Source organism: Caretta caretta, chromosome 7 (assembly GCF_965140235.1).
Source record: "Caretta caretta isolate rCarCar2 chromosome 7, rCarCar1.hap1, whole genome shotgun sequence".
NCBI lineage: Eukaryota > Metazoa > Chordata > Testudines > Cheloniidae > Caretta > Caretta caretta.
In genome coordinates, this window is record NC_134212.1 from 85927802 (window position 1) to 85951651 (window position 23850).

Below are 23850 nucleotides of genomic sequence, written 5' to 3' on the forward strand. Positions count from 1 at the left end.
AAAAAGAAAAAAGCACTGAGACATCCCTCAAATACTCAATTATAAAAGCAGTTTCTAGTAAAAGTCAAAAGGTGGGGTTTTTTTTTTTGTTTGTTTTTAAATGAGTGTTATGATATATGCTAAAGGGATGATTCTGTATAATGGCTGCTAGGTTCTTTTTACACAGATTCTCTTTTATTCCCAAATTCCCTTCTCTTTGTTTCTGCATCTGTATCTCTCATTATACACTGCATCTCTCATTCCACTTATACCTCTAGATGCCTGCTATGCCAGGCAGGCAGAAATACTGCATCACTGCAGGTTTCACTACAGTGAAAGCCCTGCAGGGCAGGCCGTTATCTGTTGTCTTTGATTCTAGTTCAGTGATGCAAAGTTGATGAACGCTTTCCCTGGGATTAACGATATGGAGAATAGCTCCCTTCCTTGGCACTGAGAACAGCCAACCTGTCATTTAACATGATGGAAGTTCCTGATCCGACTACCAGTACTAAAGATCAAAAAGCTGCCCCTGAAAATAAGTATGCTGCCTACAGGCCCACCACAGTGGAGTCCACAGCTTTATAACATTTCTGGTTTCTAGATAAGGCTAAGATGAACCTTACAGAACACTTTATTTCAGTGGTGATGAAACAATGGCACAGCAGGCATCCTGTTTGTGGCGCACCCCCAATTTGTGTCTTGCAACCACTTTGCCTATCTCTCAAGGCATATATTCCCCCTCCCGCCCCGCAGTTTGTTATATTTTAGGAGAAGACTAAGAAATTAGATAATGTGCATGAACACTCTAGAGATAGTCACGCCTTTTTTAAAGCTATAATTATATCTTTCAAGCCCACCAAAGCCCCCTAATACCTTAGCACTAATTCTCTTCTGTGACTGTGCTTTGTATATCAGAAGTAGCCTGCATACCATGTGATGTGGCTGCTGTCTGCATAAGTGCTCTTTAATTCAGTTCAAACTGAAAGGAAGGATAAATAAAAATAAATCTGTGACGAGGGTTTTTGATTTCAAAAGGGCTGACTTTCAAAAATTAAGGAAATTAGTTAGGGAAGTGGATTGGACTGAAGAACTTATGGATCTGGGATTCCTTTAAGTCAAAGTAGGAGGCCTGGGATTACTTTAAGTCAAAACTGCAGAAGCTATCGGAAGCTTGCGTCCCAAGAAAGGGGAAAAAATTCATAGGCAGGAGTTGTAGACCAAGCTGGATGAGCAAGCATCTCAGAGAGGTGATTAAGAAAAAGCAGAAAGCATACAGGGAGTGGAAGATGGGAGGGATCAGCAAGGAAAGCTACCTTATTGAGGTCAGAACATGTAGGGATAAAGTGAGACAGGCTAAAAGTCAAGTAGAGTTGGACCTTGCAAAGGGAATTAAAACCAACAGTAAAAGGTTCTGTAGCCATATAAATAAGAAGAAAACAAAGAAAGAAGAAGTGGGACCACTAAACACTGAGGATGGAGTGAAGGTTAAGGATAATCTAGGCATGGCCCAATATCTAAACAAATACTTTGCCTCAGTCTTTAATAAGGCTAATGAGGATCTTAGGGATAATGGTAGCATGACAAATGGGAATGAGGATATGGAGGTAGATATTACCATATCTGAGGTAGAAGTGAAACTCGAACAGCTTAATGGGACTAAATCGGGGGCCCCAGATAATCTTCATCCAAGAATATTAAAGCAATTGGCACATGAAATTGCAAGCCCATTAGCAAGAGTTTTTAATGAACCTGTAAACTCAGGAGTTGTACCATATTATTGGAGAATTGCTAACATAGTTCCTATTTTTAAGAAAGGGAAAAAGTGATCCCGGTAACTACAGGCCTGTTAGATTGACATCTGTAGTATGTAAGGTCTTGGAAAAAATTTAGAAGGAGAAAGTAGTTAAGGACATTGAGGTCAATGGTAAATGGGACAAAATACAACATGGTTTTACAAAAGGTAAATCGTGCCAAACCAACCTGATCTCCTTCTTTGAGAAAGTAACAGATTTTTTAGACAAAGGAAACGCAGTGGATCTAATTTACCTAGATTTCAGTAAGGCGTTGGATACGGTGCCACATGGGGATTAGTTAAATTGGAAAAGATGGGGATCAATATGAAAATTGAAAGGTGGATAAGGAATTGGTTAACAGGGAGACTACAGCGGGTCATACTGAAAGGTGAACTGTCAGGCTGGAGGGAGGTTACCAGTGGAGTTCCTCAGGGATCGGTTTTGGGACCAATCTTTTTATTACTGACCTTGGCACAAAAAGTGGAAGTGTGTAAAAAAGTATGCGGCTGATACAAAGCTGGGAGGTATTGCCAATTTAGAGAGAAACCGGGATATCAGACAGGAAGATCTGGATGACCTTGTAAACTGGAGTAATAGTAATAGGATGAAATTTAATAGTGAGAAGTGTAAGGTCATGCATTTAGGGATTAACAACAAGAATTTTAGTTATAAGCTGGGGACGCATCAATTAGAAGTAACGGAGGAGGAGAAGGACCTTGGAGTACTGGTTGATCACAGGATGACTATGAGCCGCCAATGTGATCTGGCCATGAAAAAAGCTAATGTGGTCTTGGGATGCATCAGATGAGGTAAAGAGGTGTTAGTACCATTATACAAGGCACTGGTGAGACCTCACCTGGAATACTATGTTCAGTTCTGGTCTCTCATGTTTAAGAAGGATGAATTCAAACTGGAACAGGTACAGAGAAGGGCTACTAGGATGATCTGAGGAATGGAAAACCTGTCTTATGAAAGGAGACTCAAGGAGCTTGGCTTGTTTAGCCTAACCAAAAGAAGGCTGAAGGGAGATATGATTGCTCTCTATAAATATATCAGAGGGATAAATACCGGAGCGGGAGAGGAATTATTTAAGTTCAGTACCAATGTGGACACAAGAACAAATGGATATAAACTGATCATCGGGAAGTTTAGACTTGAAATTAGACGAAGGTTTCTAACCATCAGAGGAGTGAAGTTTTGGAATAGCTTTCCAGTGGGGGCAAAAGACCTATCTGGCTTTAAGATTAAACTCAGTAAGTTTATGGAGGAGATGGTATGATGGGATAACATGATTTTGGCAATTAATTGATCTTTAACTATTCATGGTAAATAGGCCTAATGGCCTGTGATGGGATGTTAAGATGGGGTGGGATCTGAGTTACTACAGAGAATTCTCTCCTGGGTATTTGGCTGGTGAATCTTGCCCACATGCTCAGGGTTCAGCTGATCGCCATATTTGGGGTCAGGAAGGAATTTTCCTCTAGGGCAGATTGGAAGAGGCCCTGGAGGTTTTTCACCTTCCTCTGTAGCATGGGGCACGGGTCACTTGCTGGAGGATTCTCTGCTCCTTGAAGTCTTTAAACCATGATTTGAGGACTTCAATTGCTCAGACGTAGGTGAGAGGTTTATCACAGGAGTGGGTGGGTGAGATTCTGTGGCCTGCATTGTGCAGGTCAGACTAGATGATCATAATGGTCCCTTCTGACCTTAATATCTATGAATCTATAATGGGTGCATCTGATGAAGGCAGTCTGTAGTCCTACCAGAAGTACTCTATAACCATCTTTATGATTTAATCCATTCACACTTGCATCTAACATCCATGAATCATAATTAAATGACAACAGCTGAGTTCATTTCCACCTCTTCCCCCCACACTTTGAGGGATAATCACTGACAGTTAATCCCAAGGTCCCTGCAAATATTACAAGTGTTCAGTGCTGCGGGGATAAGCAGGTTTCACTTTCCTATCTAGTTCAACACAGACAAGTTCAACGCATGTTAGCTCAAAAGATCAACAAGACCAGATAAAATCTGAATACCCCATATATTCTGACAGTCCTTCAAAATGCCTCTGCAGAGCCTGAAATAACTTTGTCGATTATTGTTCTGCAGCCTAATGAATCCTGGACCAAGCTGACACAAAACAGATGTCCGAGCATGCCCCTGTATAATGTTGTTGATGATCCTCTATTCATAGTTAACAACCTGGCACACATTTGCTCCCTTCCTCTCTGGATGGCTTCTGCAGAGTCTGGGCCAAGTAATTCAGGTCACTGGCAAGCTGCTTAATTAATCCTAGACCAAGCAACTACAGCCCATATAGAAAGCTGTGCCTCAAAGATGCCACTTATTTTCTGTGTGCAGAACACCTCTGTCTATACTACGCCAACACGTGGACTACAGGGGTGTATATTGCAGAATGAACCCCTATAGTCTCCACTTTGGCATAGTGTAGACAAGCACTAACATTTTGTGAAGTCCATCAAAGGTGCTGTATTTATGAAGACAGATAAAATAACCAGTAGAGAAAATATTTAAATTTAAATATATAAATCCCCTGACCCACTTTGCAATACACTCTATTACATATATGCTCACATCAGCCAGGTCAGCAGGTAATGGGAAGTTTGGAACTGTGCTTTAATAATGCTTAATTATTGCAAGTGGAGTGTGCAAAAATTTACAGGCAGCACCATGCAAAGATGGTAAATCCTGCTTTCTGCACAGGCTGTGTCTTAATTTTGAGGTGTATCTTAACAGAGCCAGTCACCTTATAAAGACAGGACCATTTCAGGCACTCTTCTGCATAGGCTATTTAGAAAAAGGGGGAAAAAAAGGCAGCAACGGAATGAAATTTTGAAGTGGAGATGAGAGAAAGTGGCCCCTAGAGTATTTCTATGTAATTGCTTTTTATGCAAAATCCTTTTCCAGGCAGCTATGCCAATGGTGACAGATTCGAATCACCTGTCTTACTGCTGGAGAAGTGGTCAAAAAACTGAAAAATTGTGGTCATCGTACAGCTGTAGCTGTTCAGTATTATGATTTTGGACTGCTGAGAACAGAGATCAACTTAATCCCTTTTATCTGCCAAGCAATCTTCAAGGTCAAAGGGGAAATTTTGAAGGCAACACTTAGCTAAAAGTCTATTGCTGTTTTTATTTGGTTGTAAGTACAAACCTTGAATATATTGTGACAGGGTTGGGCCAGATGGCTACAGGAGAGGGATAGAAGGCAGATATATTAGCCCCAGGTTAAGTAGGTCCCTTTTCCCTGGGTAAGATAACAGGGAAGGTTCCAGAACAATCAGGAACCTTCTGGAAACAATTAAGACAGACAGGTTGATTGCAACACCTGCAGCCAATCAAGAAGCTCCTAGAATCAATTAAGGCAGGCTAATCAGGGCATCTGGGTTTAAAAGGGAGCTCAGTTCTGTTTGTGGTGCATATGCGAGAAGCTGGGAGCAAGAGGTGCAAGAAGCTGAGAGTGAGAAGGTGTACTACTGAAAGACTGAGAAGTACAAGCATTATCAGACATCAGGAGAAAGATCCTATGGTGAGGATAAAGAAGGTGTTGGGAGGAGGCCATGGGGAAGTAGCCCAGGGAGTTGTAGCTGTTGCACAGCTGTTCCAGGAGGCACTCTCAACAGTTGCATTCCACAGGGCCCTGGGCTAGAACCCGGAGTAGAGGGCGGGCCGGTTTCCCCCAAACCTCCCAACTCCTGGTCAGACACAGGAGAAGTTGATCTGGACTGTGGGTTCATGAGAACAGCCAAACTGAGGGCTGCTGTGAATCTCCGAGGCAAGCAAATCTGCCAATAAGCGCAAGACCTACCAAGGCAGAGGAGGAACGTGGTCACAATATACACAAAATGACAATTACAGACTCTCTCTCAGTTTGCCTGCACGCTCTTCTCTCAAAACATCATGGCTTTTAAAATAACTTCACTGTCTCTCAACACACACGTTAATGTACTATGAAGGAGATATATTATAAATATTGTGTGTATATGAGTGTGCCCAGAATTCATGTCCCCCGCAGATTTCTTTGCTTTCCCGCAGAAAAATGACTTTCAGACAGGGAAGCAAAGGGAAGCTGCAAGAGCAGTCATACACCACTCCCTAGCAGTGCAGGTACATCATTTCATGCACCTGGAGCAGCTGGCAGAGAGGTAAATCACCGCTGGGCTGGGGACACTCCAGCCAGTGGCTTCTACCCTGAGCCGGGATCAGATACTAGTCTCAACTGGGCTGGAGGCAGAAGAGAACAAAACTTCCTCTTCCCCTGAAACAAGTGTCTGGGGCTGTGTCAGACCCACCCCCAGAAACCTCCCCCAGCTGCAGGAAGCGTAGCATCCTCCCCTGCCTCCTGCCCACATTACTCCTCAACTGTGCAGGGAGGGGTCACTGTGCAGGGAGCTTCTCTCCCATCCATCCAACCCCTGTGCATTTGGACCTCCCATACCCAGACACCCCTGCCAAGCCTCACCATGTACATCCAGAACCCCCCCCCCATGTCCTCCATACCCAAAACCCACCCCACTAAACCTCAGCCCCTGTATCTGGAGCCCCCCTGCCTCCAGACCCCCATCCCTGCATCCAGACCACCACCCATAGAGCTCCCTCCACTCAAACCCCGACCCTGATGTCCCACACCCTGCACCACCCACATCCAGAACCCCAACTAACTGCACCCAGAACCCCCCACTCCACCAAGCCCCACTCCCTCAGCACCCAGACCCCCTGCCACTGAAACCCCCACACCCAGACCCCTCCACTGAGCCCCAACCACCTTCACCTGGAAGCCACCGCAGAGTCCCACTGCCCCTGCACCTGAAACCCCCGCAATGAGCCTGCGTGCATACAGATCTCCTCACACTTAGACCCCCCACTGAGCTGCCTGCAGCCAGATTGTTCCACACAGAATCCTCTCACCCCACACCTGGATGCCCCTCCACACTTGGATTCTGCCTAGTTGAGCCTGCCTGCCCCACACCTGGTGCGCCTGGCGCAGAGGGGCAGGGCCCCAAGGTGTTTCTGGGGCAGGCCCAGGCCGTGTCTGCTGAGTCCATGTCCTGGGAGTGGTAGGGAGCTGCTGGGTGATCTCACACCTTCATGAACCCAGTGGCCTGTTCTCCCTGCTGCCATGCTGGATCCTCTGCATTTATTTATTGACAAATAAAACTTGCAGAATTTTAAAATATTGTGCCCAGATTTTTTAATTTTTTGGCACAGAAAGCCCTCAGGAGTAATATATACACAAAAAACAGAGGCATCTGTAAGCTTTTCAGATCATGGACTGGATCTTCATATGTTTGTACAGTGTCTAGGCACTGTAGGGCTCCGATCCTACCTGCAGCCTCTAGGTGCCAGTAAGTTGGATTATTGTGTTCAGCATTTCTACGGCCAACAGGGTGACGACAGCAAAACCTCCTTAGATCAACAGACAGGGAAATCATGTCTTCTTTTAACACTGTAAACCAATGACACTGCCTCGTAACCATTCAGAACACATAACTTGGACGACATGATGATAATTGCTTTGGTTGAGCTGTCCTCAAGTCTTATGCAATCAATTTGGAAATAGCAGCAACTACAAATGCCAAGATATTGATTATGTATTTGGCAATAATTTGTCTACGCCTCTTCGCTTTTGCTGTTCCCTGAGTATTTATACAATATTCCGAAAAATCAAGTGGTTAAGGTATGGGAATTCAGATCCAATGAACAAGTATTACTGTGGCTCTGAATCGTAATTCACTTTAACAGCATTATTCTGTAATGATTAAAACACAATACAGGGAGTCAGGAGATGAGAGTTATATGCCTGTCTCTAATATTTAAATGATGTGACCTTGGAACAGTCACTTATCTTTGTATCTCAGATTTTAGCCCTCTGCAATGCTTACTTGTCATATAAAGTTGTTGTGAGATATAGTTCATTAATGTATGGAAGACTTAAAAAATAGTTTTTGTGAACTTATTTCCCAGATAATTTGCATTTCAGTTTTATGCAAGTCTTCTATAAAACTGTCAGCGTACACATTTTAAAAAGTTACTTTGGGAAGGATATATATTTTAATTGCTATAATTTAATCTTTATGCGAGATCTTTAATTTCTGAGATCAAATGAGACCTACATTTGCTGTAATAGCAGTATATAATTTAAGTCAAGTTCTTCAGGAATACGTATTTCCAAGTATTTAAACTCTGTCTAGGTCTTTTAAATTTAAAGAGTTCTCTAAATATGCCTGACCAAAGTTAGCTATTCCTATTAGCAATATTTCTGATATACTGCAATAGTTTTTCATACTCTATTTGCACACTTATGCAGAGGGAATTCAGAAACTCTATGTTTAGGGTCCACAGTAGCACCTGGCGTGCACGCCTGACCCCAGATACTGCTTGGTGAAAGTCAAGGCTAATAAGAGGCTGCACATGTGGACTGAATGAAGTAGGTATAAGAGCTGTGCCCTAACAAGGAACTGCATAAATAAGGTAGGGGAGGTCAAATAGACTAGATTTAAGCTCTATTTTCTGACAAGACTGCATGGAGAGTGTAGATACTTTGGATTTAGGGGCTTTCAGATACAGCCAAGAGTGGCTTGGCTAGCGAAGATTTAAGGGTTTCACTGATAGAGGGCTACCTGCTGTTTAACATCTGTTTTTTTGATAGTGACAGTTTGACTCTAAGGTATGTTTAAGGGGGCAAATATGCAAAATTTGGATACTACACAAGCCTGAGTTTGCTGACCTTCAGCCCATACAAGGAAGGCCTGCCTCTTTCCTCAGTCTTCTTGCCTGCAAAGAGTGATTGTGCGGTCAGTGTTTAAGGAGTATTATTTTGGTCTTTTAGTTTTATATTTTTCAATATTATGATGGCGCCATCAGTTTTTGCCTAATTTAAAGACGTTTCCTGTCCTTTGTGGTTATAAAGAAAATCTTCTGAATTTGACAGGATACAGTGCAGTCTCTGCAGACAGACAAAATTAATAGCTCGGAGAGAGGTGAACTAGCTCATTCTTCTAAAGGGTGCGTTATCTCTGAAGCTTCCTAGACAATAACTTAAATGTCAACACTACTACATTACTTTGGGACTGCTGATGGAGTTCAGCAGATTAATTCACTAGGGAGGTATGCTTTAGATACGCAATCTATCAGTATTTCTGTGATCACTGGAAGTCCATCTTTCTGAATATTTCATGATTCGAATAAATACTTAAGCCATACAAATTAGCTATGATCCATTAATACAGGCATTACTTTGTAGACCAGCCAGCCAATGGCAACAATCCTGATAGAACCTGAAAGTGTTGCCATCAGGGTAAATTAAGCTGGGACAAGACAACTGAGTATTCACTCAGTGATAGCCAAAGCCTTCAGGAATATGATAACACTAAGAGGCAGTGGATACAGAATGGTTTTTGTTTTTTGTTGTATGAATTATAGTATTTTAAACAGCTTATTGAGGAAAAATCTAATATTCTTTTGGTCATGCACTGCTCTATAGCATTCCAAATTTCTAAGTAAGTGTGGCACGTGCATGCGATATGATCTGAGGGACTGTTTGCTAATTTACTGTACAATAAGGTACTGTCTCAAGTGAAATATTTTTGCTCTTGCAAAACTTTAAAAATCAGGTTATCAGGGATATAAGGACAAGAGTTTTCCTGGCCACTTAAGGGCCCGACATTATTATTTTAAAAAACATTTATACCTTTGAGACATTATGGCATGTCACAATGTTAACCACCACAAGTCCCAAGCAGCGTCGTAATTCAGGATAACTTTTACATGCAATAGTGGCAAAATGATGGTACAGTGAAGTAATACTGGTGCATAATATACGACGTCAGCATTCTGAAAAAAAGGTCCGTAAAGTTGGGCTCCAAATTCCACAGTCAGGCATATAAATAAGCAGCCTGCTTATCATAAATGTTGAGCACCCACCAGCTCCCACTGAGTTCCATGGAAATAACGTTTCAGAAGAAAAGAATTGACCCAAATTAAACCTGGGCAGGAAGGCCAGGAGCGTTATCATCAGACCTCCCATTACAGAAGGGAAGTCAATACATTGTTACCCAAGTCCCTGTAGCCATTACCACATCACATTTTTTTCAAGTTAATGTTCATCTTACTGACAAAATTATTTTCTACAGTGTAAAAAACAGTTACCAGAATATAATTTCTGTAATTATTCGCCAGGCTTGTTCTGAAAAATTTTCATTCTCTCTCTCTCTCTCCTTAAATAATACTGTATGTTATTTGACTTATTTTCAATTATACTGTACATGGGTTTATTTGCTTCACATGGTCATGGTTTTTATAGCTTTAATTTGCCCTTACCACAGTCAATTATTGCATCCTATCATATTAATCCAACACCACAAGCATTACCTCCATTTGCTCCAAATATTGATTGATGCATTGCTGTGCAAATGTTTTTACCTCTAGTCAGCAAGAGATCTTTGTGCTCTTCTAGGCTTTCTTCAATAAGATATTTTTGCCTATTTTCTTTCCCTCTCTTCTATTTATAAGTTTTGGCAATTTTATTTTCCTGACTGGCAATAATGAATGCTAGAGCAGCTTTACTTTCCCTTTTGGTGCACACACTCTAAATCACCACATATTCTTGATGGTTTGTGAACAAAAGTTGAAATCAACCTTCAAGACTCAGACTTTAAGATGTAAGAAATGAAAGCAGGTTCTTTCTGGAGGAAGCTTCCTCATAAAACAAACATTTCCAAATTCCTGCATCAGTCTTTCCAGACAAAAATTCAGCTCGTCTTAAGCCATTTCAAATGTGTTCTAACTTAGTATTAGAACTAGATCCCAAAATATATTCTCAAAACTGGTTTTTCTCATATCAATAATTTATCAGCTTGTTTAAGATATTCACAAGGCATATTGAAATCAAATAGTGTGTGGCACAGGTGCTGAGGTTTGCACTCAAATTCTCAGACTTACTTAATGATTAATATTTAATCATGAGGTAAGTCTGAGCATTTGAGTGCATGCAAATGGATCTCTTCACAAGCCATGGGAGCTTGCTGGATTCTAATCTGATGCTAAGATATATAAGAAGAAACTACAATGCAAATACAGCAGTTTCTTTACTCTCTGGAGTTTAATTAAGCATTTCATCAAAATATAACATTTTATCCTGGGAAGTTATTTGAACAGATTTTTATATCACATAGTGCGCGCACACACACACACACACTTTCCCAAGCTGACCTTCCCTCTAAAGCTCCGTATCATGGCAACTTTCATTCTGAGGAGTGCTGCAAGAGTTCGCCCTTCTGAAGTCAACCAGTGTCCCAAGTTCATTAGCTAGGTCACTTCAAATCACTTCAAGGCACTCCTTCTCATCTAAAGGAACACTGGTACAATGCCATGGCAGCCCTACCCACCTCCATTGGCCTAGTGAGAATGAGAAAAAAAAAGACTCTGAACTGAACCCAGGCTCTTACATTTTAAAAAAGTATGATCTATAAAAATCTACCTTCAGTACGGTAGCTCAACTTCTCTTAGCCATAATGACAAAAGTAGATGCTTCATTAATACACACACATAGCAGCTCATCAATATGTCACATACTAACTGTTCAAGATCCTACCTAAATAAACAATACACAGTTTTTAATGGAGGCTAGTTAAAAGTATAAAAAACCTCTCCCAAAAATTGCTCTACATACCTCTGGTCACAAATCATGATACTCTCCATTAATGTTTAAAAAGCAATATGGTTCCCAAAAATAGACATTCAAAATAGCACTGAACAAATCCTTAATGTGAATGTTTCGTTTTCAACAGTGAGGAGGAAGTCGCCTAAGCGTTAGAATGAACAGAGACCATTTATTTCAGTTCTTGAGAATTGTCAGTCTAATGTTTTATCCATAGCATCCATGAGAAAAGGAAAATGTATATATAGCCTCCACAGTGCACCTCTGTATGCCAGGATACTGCATTGAAAAACTCGGGTTTATCAACCATAGGCTTGCTTTAGCAGTAAAAAATGCCTTTTAAGGCTGAAACTACGCAGGGCTGTAGCTCTGATGCAGTTATTTTATTAAATCTTGAAAAACAGTTGCACTTATAGGCCAGCTTCAGAACTGCAATTCTCACACTAAGAGCAGCCTGTTCCACCAGTATCATGCAGAAGTTGCTTTCCATCTATAAGATATGCTACCACACATCTCAGAGGAAGTTAAAGTGCCTTTTCAATCATTAGGCAAATATTTCAGAACTTGATGTGAACACCCCTCAAGAACCCTCACTTAGCAACAGCATCATGTTTGGTGCTGATGCTTCATGAAATCATCAACTTTTTTTTTCTTTAATGTTCCCAAATCTATCGTTTCTGAACCTAATACTCAGCACCTGTTCATAAACACTACATCAAGCCCAATGGTTTCAAACTTTTGTACTGAAGTTAGACACCTACATCCATATTCAGGCACCTAAATGAAAGTGGCTTAATTCTCAGAGGTGCTGAGCACTCACACATCTTATTGAAGTCAACAGGAGCTGTATGTGCTCAGCAGCTCACAAAATCAGGTGTTTTTTCAGGTTCTTAAGTTTGTATTTAGGTGTCTAAATCTGGGCACCCAAGTTTGAAATTTATGGCCCAATTATTTATGAACATATAACAATACAATTCCAAATAAATATATATATATATATATTTTTTTTGTGTGAAAACCAAATACTGATAAGAAGCCCGCTGCATAACACAACTAAAGCTTATATACCAATGTGTTTTACAGACACACAATTAACTGAATATTTACCTGTAAAACAGTTCTACACAACAAACTTTAAAAAAAAAATCCTGCACACACTATGTATTTGTACTTTTCTCCCTCGTATTAGCATCATTTGTACATATCACTGCCGCTGGGGAGAAATTGTTGAGATAGCAAATGACTGAGGAATAGGAAAAATAAAGCACATTAAGATTCCACAAAGATAGATACCAGGCCAAAGGCAGACCTGCATCACTGTTTTTATACAGATATTCTTTATACTAAATAAAGGAAGTACAGAAATTATGACATATGTAGAATTGTTTCTAAACTGAATAATAGTTTAAACCTTCCATGAGTTGTTAATCCTTGTTAATTCTCAAGGTCATTGTTTAGAGTTTTAAAAACTTTACAGAGTAATATCTTCTATGACAATGGAGTCTTGCTCCCATCAATTCATATCTCAAGATCCCCAGTGTTGCTTGGTTTCCTGAAGCTTTAATCCAAAACCTTACACCTTCCTGACTAGGGAAGCCATAGTATCCTGCATTATGTCCAATTTTGCATTAATACCTGCGGCAGACGACTTAAAATATTCTGTCAATGCTTGATAAATTGTGTCTATAATTCTACATTTAGAGAAGCCAGACTGACAAGCTCCAGGTATCTCCTGCCAGCATTCTGAAAATGTGGCACAAAACCCCTTCATGGTACCATCTTCCTCAAGACAAAGGTACCTATTAGTGGCAACTGTGAGACTAACACTGATCAACTGGGACTGAGGCCAGTAATCAGATGGTAACAACATTTTATCACTATTCATATGCCATATTCCATTACGAATCTGACACATCCTGTCTTCCTAACCCTATAGTTTTGCTTAGATGATTTATGCTTTCTTATATTAAAAGGCAAAAAACTTAGTTAATACAGAGTTAAAATTGCCCAGTGACCGCTCGTGCCATTCCAGAATGATGAGTTCAGCAGAAGTCAAAAAAACAGGAAATACAGAGTTAAGGTAAATGCCCACACAACTTTTAACTCTGCCTTTTTTGAGCAATGCCGCAGAACACTTATGACACACATACTCGTACTTTGTCTTTTCAGTGTAATAGACAGGTGCTACCTGCATGTGGCCTATGCTCAAACGTCAGCAGCACAGCAGACTCAGAGCGGTATGAAGTATCCCATTCCTTTCAATGAGAAGTTCTGAGCAGAAAGAAAATATACAATGGAGATGAATATAGCCTGAAACAATAGCACTGAGATGTGTGAATTGTTCCATTCATCCCAGCGGGTGTTTCCATCCTGCCTCCCCAGTGCTGAAGAGTTTCTGATATGCATCAAGTATAACTATTCTCAGCTCAGCCCAGTGTCAGCAGTGTGTTCTTGGTGCATGTTCTCAGGATGCCAGTTCTAAGCTCCCTGCCCACAGAGGCAGGGGTTTGTTCTCCATATCCTGGCTCACAAGGGTGGGGTGGTAGGAAGATGGGCTCAGACCTGATGATAGGGACAAGGCACTCAGATTCCAATTTACATAAGGAGGGCAAGAAGGGGAGGTGGGGCTCAGAGCCTCTATAACAGTGGTTCTCAACTGATTACACATTGTGTTACCATACCTGGGCCGCAGGGGCTGGGTGGCAGAGAAGCGGCAGCCCTGACCCCTGCTGTGCAGGGAGGCTGGCAGACCGCCCTGGACCCCGGACCCCGCAGGGCTGGCTGGCTGCCCCAGACCCCTGCCTCACGGCTGCCCCAGACCTCGCAGGGCCAAGCAGATGCCCCAGACCACAGAGCTTGCGGGGCTGGGTGGTTGCCCCGGACCCAGACCCTGGAGCTTGCAGGGCTGGGTGGCTGTCCTGGACCCCACCATATGGGACCAGCCTGCAGCCCCAACCTCAGCCACACGTGCTGGACCCTGACAGCTGCTCCAGACCCTGACCCCCGCAAAGCGGGCCGGCAACCCACACCCTGCTCCACTCCTGAGCTCATTTGTTAGGTACAATTTCTGCATAAGATTTTTCTTTATTTGCGATTTAAGAATTTGTTGCCATTGAATTTCTGGTAGCATAACAGTTATTTCTAGAAAATACAAGCTTGAATGAATAAAGTCATGCATTATTCCATGGTTCATTAAAGTACGTATCCTACCATTCTTTTTAAAACCAGGGTCTATCTTAAATTAAGGGTGAAAAACGTCAGTGAAGCAGGAACCCACTGTGTCTATTTTATGCTACTAATTTTTTCCCCTTTCAGTTTATAAGACGTTTAGAATCATAAAAATGGGTCAGTCTGCTGCAGTAGATTAGGAACAATTTATTTAGCATATAAGGATTATGGTCACCTTTAACATTTTAATTTTAATAGTAAAAATAATCCCATTCTTTTGGCAGTCACGTGAGTGACTTTTTTGTGGTATATTAATAGAGAAATAAGGAACTTTATGAGAATTCATCTATAGAAAAGGTGGAACAAATGTATCATTTACTCTCTGTGGACTCTGACTAGGAGAACACATTTATATGCTAGGAACCATGTAATGTGCAGATCATTTGAACGTAAATATCTCATTAACACACTATCCACTACTAACTCTCTCAAATTTCAGGCCACCTGCAATCCTGAGTGCAAAGAAAGAAAGATGAATTCCCTTTTCATTGCCGAAGCCTCATCCAACTTCTGAGTGCCAACACCCTCCCCACTTCCCCCGCTCCAACCTCTCTACATATCTGTCTGGATTAAACTTCAACAATGCGCTATCCAGCTGCCAAAATGTCCAGCTTTCCTCGAAGGTCTACATTAACTATTAATATAAAAACCTCTGCTGCTCAAAATATTTGGGGGCAGCGTAAACATTTGTAGGTTAATACCAACATAAACAACACTGCAATGATTGCAACGATTGCTTTATTCATGTTCATATTTAATCTACCACAGTCCTCCAGATTTTAATCTACCTGAACCTGTGGCAGAATTTCCAGTTTGCTGTATCACGGTGCAGCAGAAACAAACAGAGTTCTGTGTCCTGTATAGCTTATACCAGTTCTCAGAATGATATTAGCCATACTGGCAAAAGGAATTTTTTTGTCAATATAACTGTCTACACTGGAGCTTTTGCCAGCATAGCCGTGTCTGTTAAAGGTGTGATTCTTTCTCACTCCTAACCAACATAGATATGCCAGCAAAACTTTTAAGTGTAGACCAGGCCACTATGGGGCATGCTACTTTCCAACCAGGGGATTTCCAGGAGGAATGTTGCAGAATTAACTCTCTAATTGGTTTCTAACCTCTATCGAGCTATACCGACAGTATACAGCTATACTACAGTTTGTGACTCCATTGCAAGTCATGTTAATTGTCAGTTAACTTGAGTTGGCTGAAATGTGCGCTAATCTAGACACTCCACAAATATTAATTCCAGGACATAAAGGTTTGTGGTTTACCCTAAGCAGAGTCCTAGATGGGGCACTGTCAAAACATAGGATTTCTCTGGACCATTATCAGATCAGAGTAGGTTGGTGGGTAACTAAAAGTTTTACCTGAAGTTAGTCTGTATTTCAATAACTGTACACTGCTATTTTACACACAATGTTCCAGTTAAAAGATCTTTCACTATGCTCATTCTCTTTATTTTTTTAATTCAAAGAAGATGTTTCCACCTGTTGGGTCCCATTTGACTTAAAATACCTAAAGTACATGATCTCAGCTATAAACTAAGGCTGATCTCAGTTAACAAGAGCATCTAAGAGCAGAGATACAAGTTGAATTAGAGCATGTAATAGTCTTTTAAAATCTTCCAGTATAAAGCCCCCCTTCACACTTTAATGCTCCAAGGGCAGTAATGGCTCAAAGTTATAACTTATTGGTAAAGAAGTTTCACCTTTTAGCTAATTAAATAATCTATTGCTTTTATATACAGAATGGGAGTTTTCATTAGGATTTGAAAACTTTAAATTTGTTTGTGATGTGTTATGTTCCCAGTTTTACCAATGAGTTTTACAAAAATTACTAATCTGAAAAAAAAATCTGACTCAAAACAAGTATGCAACTGTAACAGATTAAAAAAATTATGTTATTTATGGGCAATACAGAAACAAAGAACTTCAGTTTTACAGTGTAAATGTTCAGATAATTTGGTGGATTAGTTAAGCATTGGAAGAAGGTGAAAAAAGAAGGGGATGGTTATGCATGTTTAATAAATTATATTGTTATAATGGTTCTCAGCTAAATACTGTATTATTCATCTACTATTGCTGGTTCCTTCTGGAAGGTGTTTTCCATGTGATGACAGTGGGATATAAGGTAGACATTATTTGATTAGGAACTATACCACTGTGTGCCCCCTCTTATAGATAGTTTACACAAGAAGGACTGGACCTTATACTTGGTCACAAGTAAAAGTATGTTCTAGCTGGACTTCAAATGCTTTTTTGCTTTTTTAAAGAGAATCTGCACTGAAGTTATTTTAAATCTCTGACTCAGCTTTGAGGGATTCAGAAGTAGAAGGCAAAAGTCAGCATTGGGTCAAAGACAGGAGAAGAAACTAGATTTTTACATATATTTATGAAAATTCAGAGATCTATCCCAAACTGAAATTGAACTGTCAAATTTATTTCCTTCAATATGATGAACCCTGTGGGCCCCTTTCTAATGCTCACCAATAGCTCCCTCCTTGTCTTGGATGCTGGAGAAGAAATTATAAGTATTGTAAGAGTACATGGCAGCTCACAGCCCAATGCATACAGAGTTCCTGCCCAGTAGAGCTTATGATCTTTGTGGTTCAGATATTAAGGTTTCCAAAAATTGCCAGGCTAGCGTTATTTCTTCTTTTCCTCTCTCCACTTGTGGCTCCTAAGAGGGGGCTGCTTCTCATGTTTCACTAAGCCTCAGACCAATAAGACCAAGACGATCTCTGACTAAATCTGTACTGAGGACTCCATAAGAGCAGGAAATGACTAATGCCAAAAGGTTGAGAATTACTGATACTACAGTAAAAAGAAAAGGAGTACTTGTGGCACCTTAGAGACTAACCAATTTATTTGAGCATAAGCTTTCGTGAGCTACAGCTCACTTCATCGTATGCATCCGATGAAGTGAGCTGTAGCTCACGAAAGCTTATGCTCAAATAAATTGGTTAGTCTCTAAGGTGCCACAAGTACTCCTTTTCTTTTTGCGAATACAGACTAACACGGCTGTTACTCTGAAACCTGATACTACAGTGATCTTGGTTCTTCTGTTCCCATTGGAATGAGACTGTCTGCACATCCCCACTTTCAGCAACAATTTTCCTATCTGCTGTAAAATATACAAAAATATACAGCATCCCAAGTCCCAGCATCATGGCTAAAAGTCCTATCAAAGTGACCCCCCAAAGGTTGCAAGTCCATCCCTGTTGCAGGTCTGGAGGATAAAAAGATACTCACCCCAAACTTTGATTTCTGATCACTAAAAGCAGCATTTAGCAAATTGATAAGATTTTTATAACGAAGCCTAAAAAGTTGAAAGCAACCATTTGCTGAATGCACTCAATCACGACAAATTATGTAGAATACAATGTAGGAAATAAGTAAAGTAGAAGGGAACACACACATTAGATCTGAATGTTATCTTAGTCAATTAGTGATGTTCAGAGCCTGTGGATCTGTTAAAATAGCCTGAAAAATGCCAATAGGAAGTAAATTTCAGCATATTTTTCCTTACACCTAACAGAGGACAAGCACAAAATCCCAAATCCCTCTTTTTCCACTAACAGCTGCAAGTCAAAAATCTTCTCATGACAGGAGGGAAAACATGATTTTAGTGCACTTTTTATCTGTCAGAAAAGCCTTGCTGAACAGCTTCAAGTCTGAACATCCTGTTTTAATGGTATTCTACCACCAGGAAAAAAAAAAAAATCCAGCAAGCTCACAAGTGTTTAATACCTTTATCAAGAGAAGCTCCAGCCATGTGGTAAAAGCTCAAAGCTGTGTCCACATCATTTATATTCTTCAGAAAAGTAAAAAAGCTTTCCACCTCCTCAAACGTCAGCCCCTGCAATAGAAGGAACACATTTTTTTTAATGGTTAAAGTAAGGAGACAAATAATGAAATAATTTTGATAGGAAAAGGCCCCAATGACAGCAAAGATGATAAGTATGTCCAAATAGGAATTCATGTATGACTCGCCACAGTGCATTATATTAAATCATTATTTGGGATTATATACAATTTAAAATCTACACTTGCGGTAACTGAAAAGTCAACTAGCTACCGACATTCTTATTTCCTCCCTTAATTGAAATTTTTCTTTCTGCAGTACACCCTATTACAGTCCCATTGTCTCCTTACCATGAAGTTAATGCCATCTGAAGGGGATAGGCTTAATACAGATATTGTAGGTTTCAGAGTAGCAGCTGTGTTAGTCTGTATAAATTGGTTAGTCTCTAAGGTGCCACAAGTACTCCTTTTCTTTTTACAGATATTGTAGGTTTCCCTGTGCCTAGCCATTATTTGTTCCTGATCACCATTATGGACCTGATTCTCATTTACAGCACTCAGATAATATAAAAGGCCTTAGTGTATATAAGAATTAGGCTTGGTGTGTGGAAGGGTCAGTGGTGATAGCGAAGTTGAAACAAAAACCACCATCATTCTCCCTGCTGTCAACCACTTGCCCAATAATGCGATCACATAGCCAGTGCACAATCAAGATCCAGGAACTTGCTGCAAGCATATCAGTTTATAACCCTTATGGCCTTCAAACTTGCAGTAAGGAGATCAGATGGTTGACACTCTAAAAATAGAGCCTTAAGGACAAATTCAGAGGTCTCAGCAGTGTAAGTAAAACTCCCCTAGCACTTCAAGTCACTTAGGGTATGTCGACACAGCAAAGAAAAAACCCTGGTGCCAAGTCTCAGAGCCCAGTTCAATTGGTTTGGGCTTGCGGACTCAGGCTGCAGGGCTAAAAATAGCAGTGTAGACATTCAGTCTTGGGCTGGAACCTGGGTTCTGAAACCTGGGAAGGGGGAGGGTCTTGGAGCCCAAGCTCCAGCCTGAGCAGGAACACCTACGCTGCTATTTTTAGTTCCACAGCCCGAGCCCCATAAGCCCAAGTCTATTGACCTGGGCTCTGAGACTCAGCACCATGGGTTTTTCTTTGCAGTGGAAACATACGTTTAGACTCCCTTACATATAATCAGAGGGGGTGTACATTAGTGAAAATTACATGCTGAGACAGAGAGCAGGAAAGCGAAAGTAGTCTCATCATACTTTAACTTTCTTCTGGCTCTTTGGTATGTAAATTAAATCAGGTGATATTCTCTACATGTTGACAGAGTGAGTGTGTCAGGTCTAAGGCATGACTCACATTGAGAATTTTGGAAATTCTCCCACAATTGCTCTAGCCTTAAGGCAACTCCACTGGGGCTAGCACCCAGGTAAATACTAGTTTAGAGTAGTTACTTGTCTTTTTACCACTGTGTCTAGATTTGTTCAGAGTTGGAGGACATAGTGAGGTGATAAAAATGCCCAAGCCCTATCTATATTAGCCCTTATATTATTTATTGCTAGCACCAGTGAAACTGCATCAATGATAGAACAACAGCAGGAGAGTCTCAAAAACTTAAGAGTGTAACAGCCTAAGTGAACCTAAATGAGCACAGGTCTGACAGTAACGGATTCTATACTTCAATACCTTACCCATCACCTCTGAATTTGGCTCTTCACATGATGAATCACCATGCCAGCCTAAATTCAAGTTTCCTCTCTATTCTACCCAGCAAGAGACAGAATGCTAAAAATGGGGTACCTATAAAAATAAATATATTTTCACTGTTATGATGAAGATGAAAATGTTGAAATGAGCACATTCAACTGGTGAATCCAAATTAAGCTGTAAAATCTGTATTAACACTGTCTAAAATGTCTTCAGTAACTTGAGCTATTAAGGCCTTTAAACAACAACAAGGGCAGACTACTGGACTAATCATTTAAAACAAGAAATGCATTGTAAGATACTCTGACTGAAAGGGAGTTTAGTGACAAAAATCACTGTAGAGAAGATAGCTCATTTTTAAGGTCTGGGATCCAAGAGAACATCAGTGATTAGCATAAAAACACCACCTTTTCAGCACGACTGCTAGCTTGTGACTCAACTATAAAAGAATTGGGAACCAGCCACTTCTACAGAGGTTGTAAATTACAAATGAAGAGCAGGATGCAACACTAGGGTTAAGCTTAAATTATTTCAAGTCCAAGAAAACGTTTATGCTAACACTGAACTCATTTACAAAAGAAAATGTTGCAGGTGCATTCCTGTATAAATTTAGCTAGCGAGCTCAAAAGGAATGCAAGTGATTCTCTCCATCACACTTCATTAAAAAAGTGTAAGGATTTAAACCACATGTTAAGTCAGAAGCAATAGAGAAATCCAATAAAAACAGATAAATATCTTTGGGTACTGAAGGTATTACATACATATTACCAAAGGACACTGTGTTCCAAAAACCTCTTCCCACTTGGGACAGATGGAAGATTAAAAAAAGCAACTAGTCTTGTATGAGGATGTTCTGAAGAAAGGTACTGGACTGGATTGACAGAAATGTACAGGAGCTACAACTGCTTGTAATAGATGATCCTTCTATCTAACTTAATTAGTCACTGTATAGCCAGCTGCCTGGAGTCAACAAAGCTGCCAAGAGTTTCACCTGTGCCAGAGGGGAAAAGAGAAACTGGCACCCCCACATCCTTTACCTCTTCCCCCAAAAACTCTTTATTATTTGCCTTTATTTGCTATTGCTGTAATTAAAAACTTTCAGCTTTTCATCCTTCTCCAGACTTGGAAATCATCTATTGCTTTTCTCTTACAAGTGTCAGAGGAACAGCCGTGTTAGTCTGTATTCGCAAAAAGAAAAGGAGTACTTGTGGCACCTTAGAGACTAACCAATTTATTTGAGCATGAGCTTTCGTGAGCCACAGCTCACTTCATCAGATGTTTACCGTGGAAACTGCAGCAGACTTTATATACACACAGAAATCATGAAACAATACCTCCTCCCACCCCACTGTCCTGCTGGTAATAGCTTATCTAAAGTGATCAACAGGTGGGCCATTTCCAGCACAAATCCAGGTTTTCTCACCCTCCACCCCCCCACACAAATTCACTCTCCTGCTGGTGCTAGCCCATCCAAAGTGACAACTCTTTACATAATCAAGTCGGGCTATTTCCTGCATAGATCAAGAGAAAACCTTGATCTATGCAGGAAATAGCCCGACTTGATTATGTAAAGAGTTGTCACTTTGGATGGGCTAGCACCAGCAGGAGAGTGAATTTGTGTGGGGGGGTGGAGGGTGAGAAAACCTGGATTTGTGCTGGAAATGGCCCACCTGTTGATCACTTTAGATAAGCTATTACCAGCAGGACAGTGGGGTGGGAGGAGGTATTGTTTCATGATTTCTGTGTGTATATAAAGTCTGCTGCAGTTTCCACGGTAAACATCTGATGAAGTGAGCTGTGGCTCACGAAAGCTCATGCTCAAATAAATTGGTTAGTCTCTAAGGTGCCACAAGTACTCCTTTTCTTCTTACAAGTGTAAAATTCTGAATTCCTCCTTCCTTCGAGATAAAAAGGGTGGTTATAAATCTGGCTAACAACTATAACCACAAAAACAGCCTGGCAGGAGTGTTACCCCTAGAATCTGGACATAAACATGTCCCTCTCTATCAGGTTAAGAGTTTTTTTCTTTATCCAGTGAAGAAACAATCAGATGCTGACAAAAAAATCAGGTCCCTCCAGTTCATCTCTCAGCATCCTTGGCTATTGTTAGCTACCATACATCAAAACTAGTTACAGAAAACGTTACAGCAAATTGGAAAATGAGACATTAGGAGTTGGTATTTTCTGCTAGTCACACACCCAAACTTTATGCATCTATAAATTGTTATTCCTGAACCAAAAGCTTTCAGATAAAATTACAAATATGCAGACCTTTAAAAACAGTGTTACTAGAACATCCAACTCCAAATGGAACTCTGTCCTCATGTCCCTACCCACGTTCACCTCGAGGCTAGAGATCCTCACACACAACTTAAGTTCTCCCTAAATGGATGCCAGTAGTTTGCTCTTTAAGGCTACATCTACACTAACATATTTTAGGAAGTCTTCCCCCACTGCACTACTGCCAATGCAGGTCTGCCACTACTACTGTAGACAGGGCTCAGGATGTCACCCAACTCTATATGGAAAATTTCCCAAGCTTCTAGTGTTTACTTTTAACTATACATTCTATTTGTGCTTTAAAGAGAAATGTATTCTCAAACTTGGCTACATCTCAATGAAGATGTGTGTCTGGGAATTTTCTTAGTTTTCATTAATGTGGAGAAAAAAGGGTGGGTTTGTGCTTATACAATTCTAAAACCAGGGTCCAGATTTAGCTTGCAACTTTACTGAAGCCTGCATTTTATCAATGGTGCTTGAATATGCCAAGCTTTGCATGTTATGCTTGTAGAACTCAACTTCTGTGAAAACTCAAATAAAGTCCATGGAGAAAGAGTGAAGTCTTAAAGGAAGTTTTTACCTGGCATGAGCAGGACCCCTCTTGGGATATCAGGGAAGTATGACCTTTGCAAAACCTTTGGAGCATGTGGCTGACATGAAAGTATTTTAGGCCTCACTGGCCTCTACTAGCACAGTTCTAAAATACTTGTGTGATGGGGTGTCTGCCCCACCATGGCTAGTAAAAGGTTAATACACCTGGGGAGGCCGCATGAAAAGCAGCCAATAGGAGAGGGTCTGTGAGGAGCGGCCAGTCAGGACCTGGCAAGTCCATAAAAAGAGCCTCTGGGCAGAGCAGGGTCAGTAGCTGCCTAGAGCTTGAGGAGGGAGGACTGTCTGGAGTAGGCTGCAACCCTGTAGCACCTTGGACAGAGCCATGCAGGAAGCAGCCTGGTGAGAAGAGAAGGAGCTCCGGATGGGTTGCTGTGATTAGGAAGGTGTTGTGGCCACGGGTAAGTGGCCAAGAGAAATGCAGTGACAGTAGTGGACAGGCCTGGGAAACACCCTCCCCCATGCTGGGGAAGTGGCAGGATAATTAACTACAGTCGCCCCTGGGGAGGTGGCTGGACTAGGAGCTAAACTCCCTCGAAAGGGGGAGGGAACACAGATAGGGCCGAGCCACAAAGAGGACACTGCAGTTTCGGATGCTGTGAGAGGGGTTACTACTGGACTGCGGAGAAGGAGTGATGGTGTACAGACTACAGATGGGAGCGTCAGCCTTGAGCTAATCCCTAGAATGACTAGGAGGAGGTGCCAGTCTGGTGGCGAGTGACGTGCTCTGTGACAACTTGAATTATGATTTATT

At 41.0% G+C, this 23850-nt stretch overlaps 1 protein-coding gene across 5 annotated transcripts in view; it reads right to left on the reverse strand.

Annotated features, from left to right (window-relative positions):
• The window catches only part of MICU1 (mitochondrial calcium uptake 1), a 208726-nt gene that overhangs the window by 18301 nt on the left and 166575 nt on the right, over window positions 1–23850 (reverse strand). For all 5 annotated transcript variants that reach the window (XM_075130908.1, XM_048856880.2, XM_048856881.2 and 2 more), the window contains one exon: window positions 18437–18545. In XM_075130908.1, the coding sequence (XP_074987009.1) occupies window positions 18437–18545 (109 nt within the window). The remainder of the gene's footprint in view (window positions 1–18436; window positions 18546–23850) is intronic.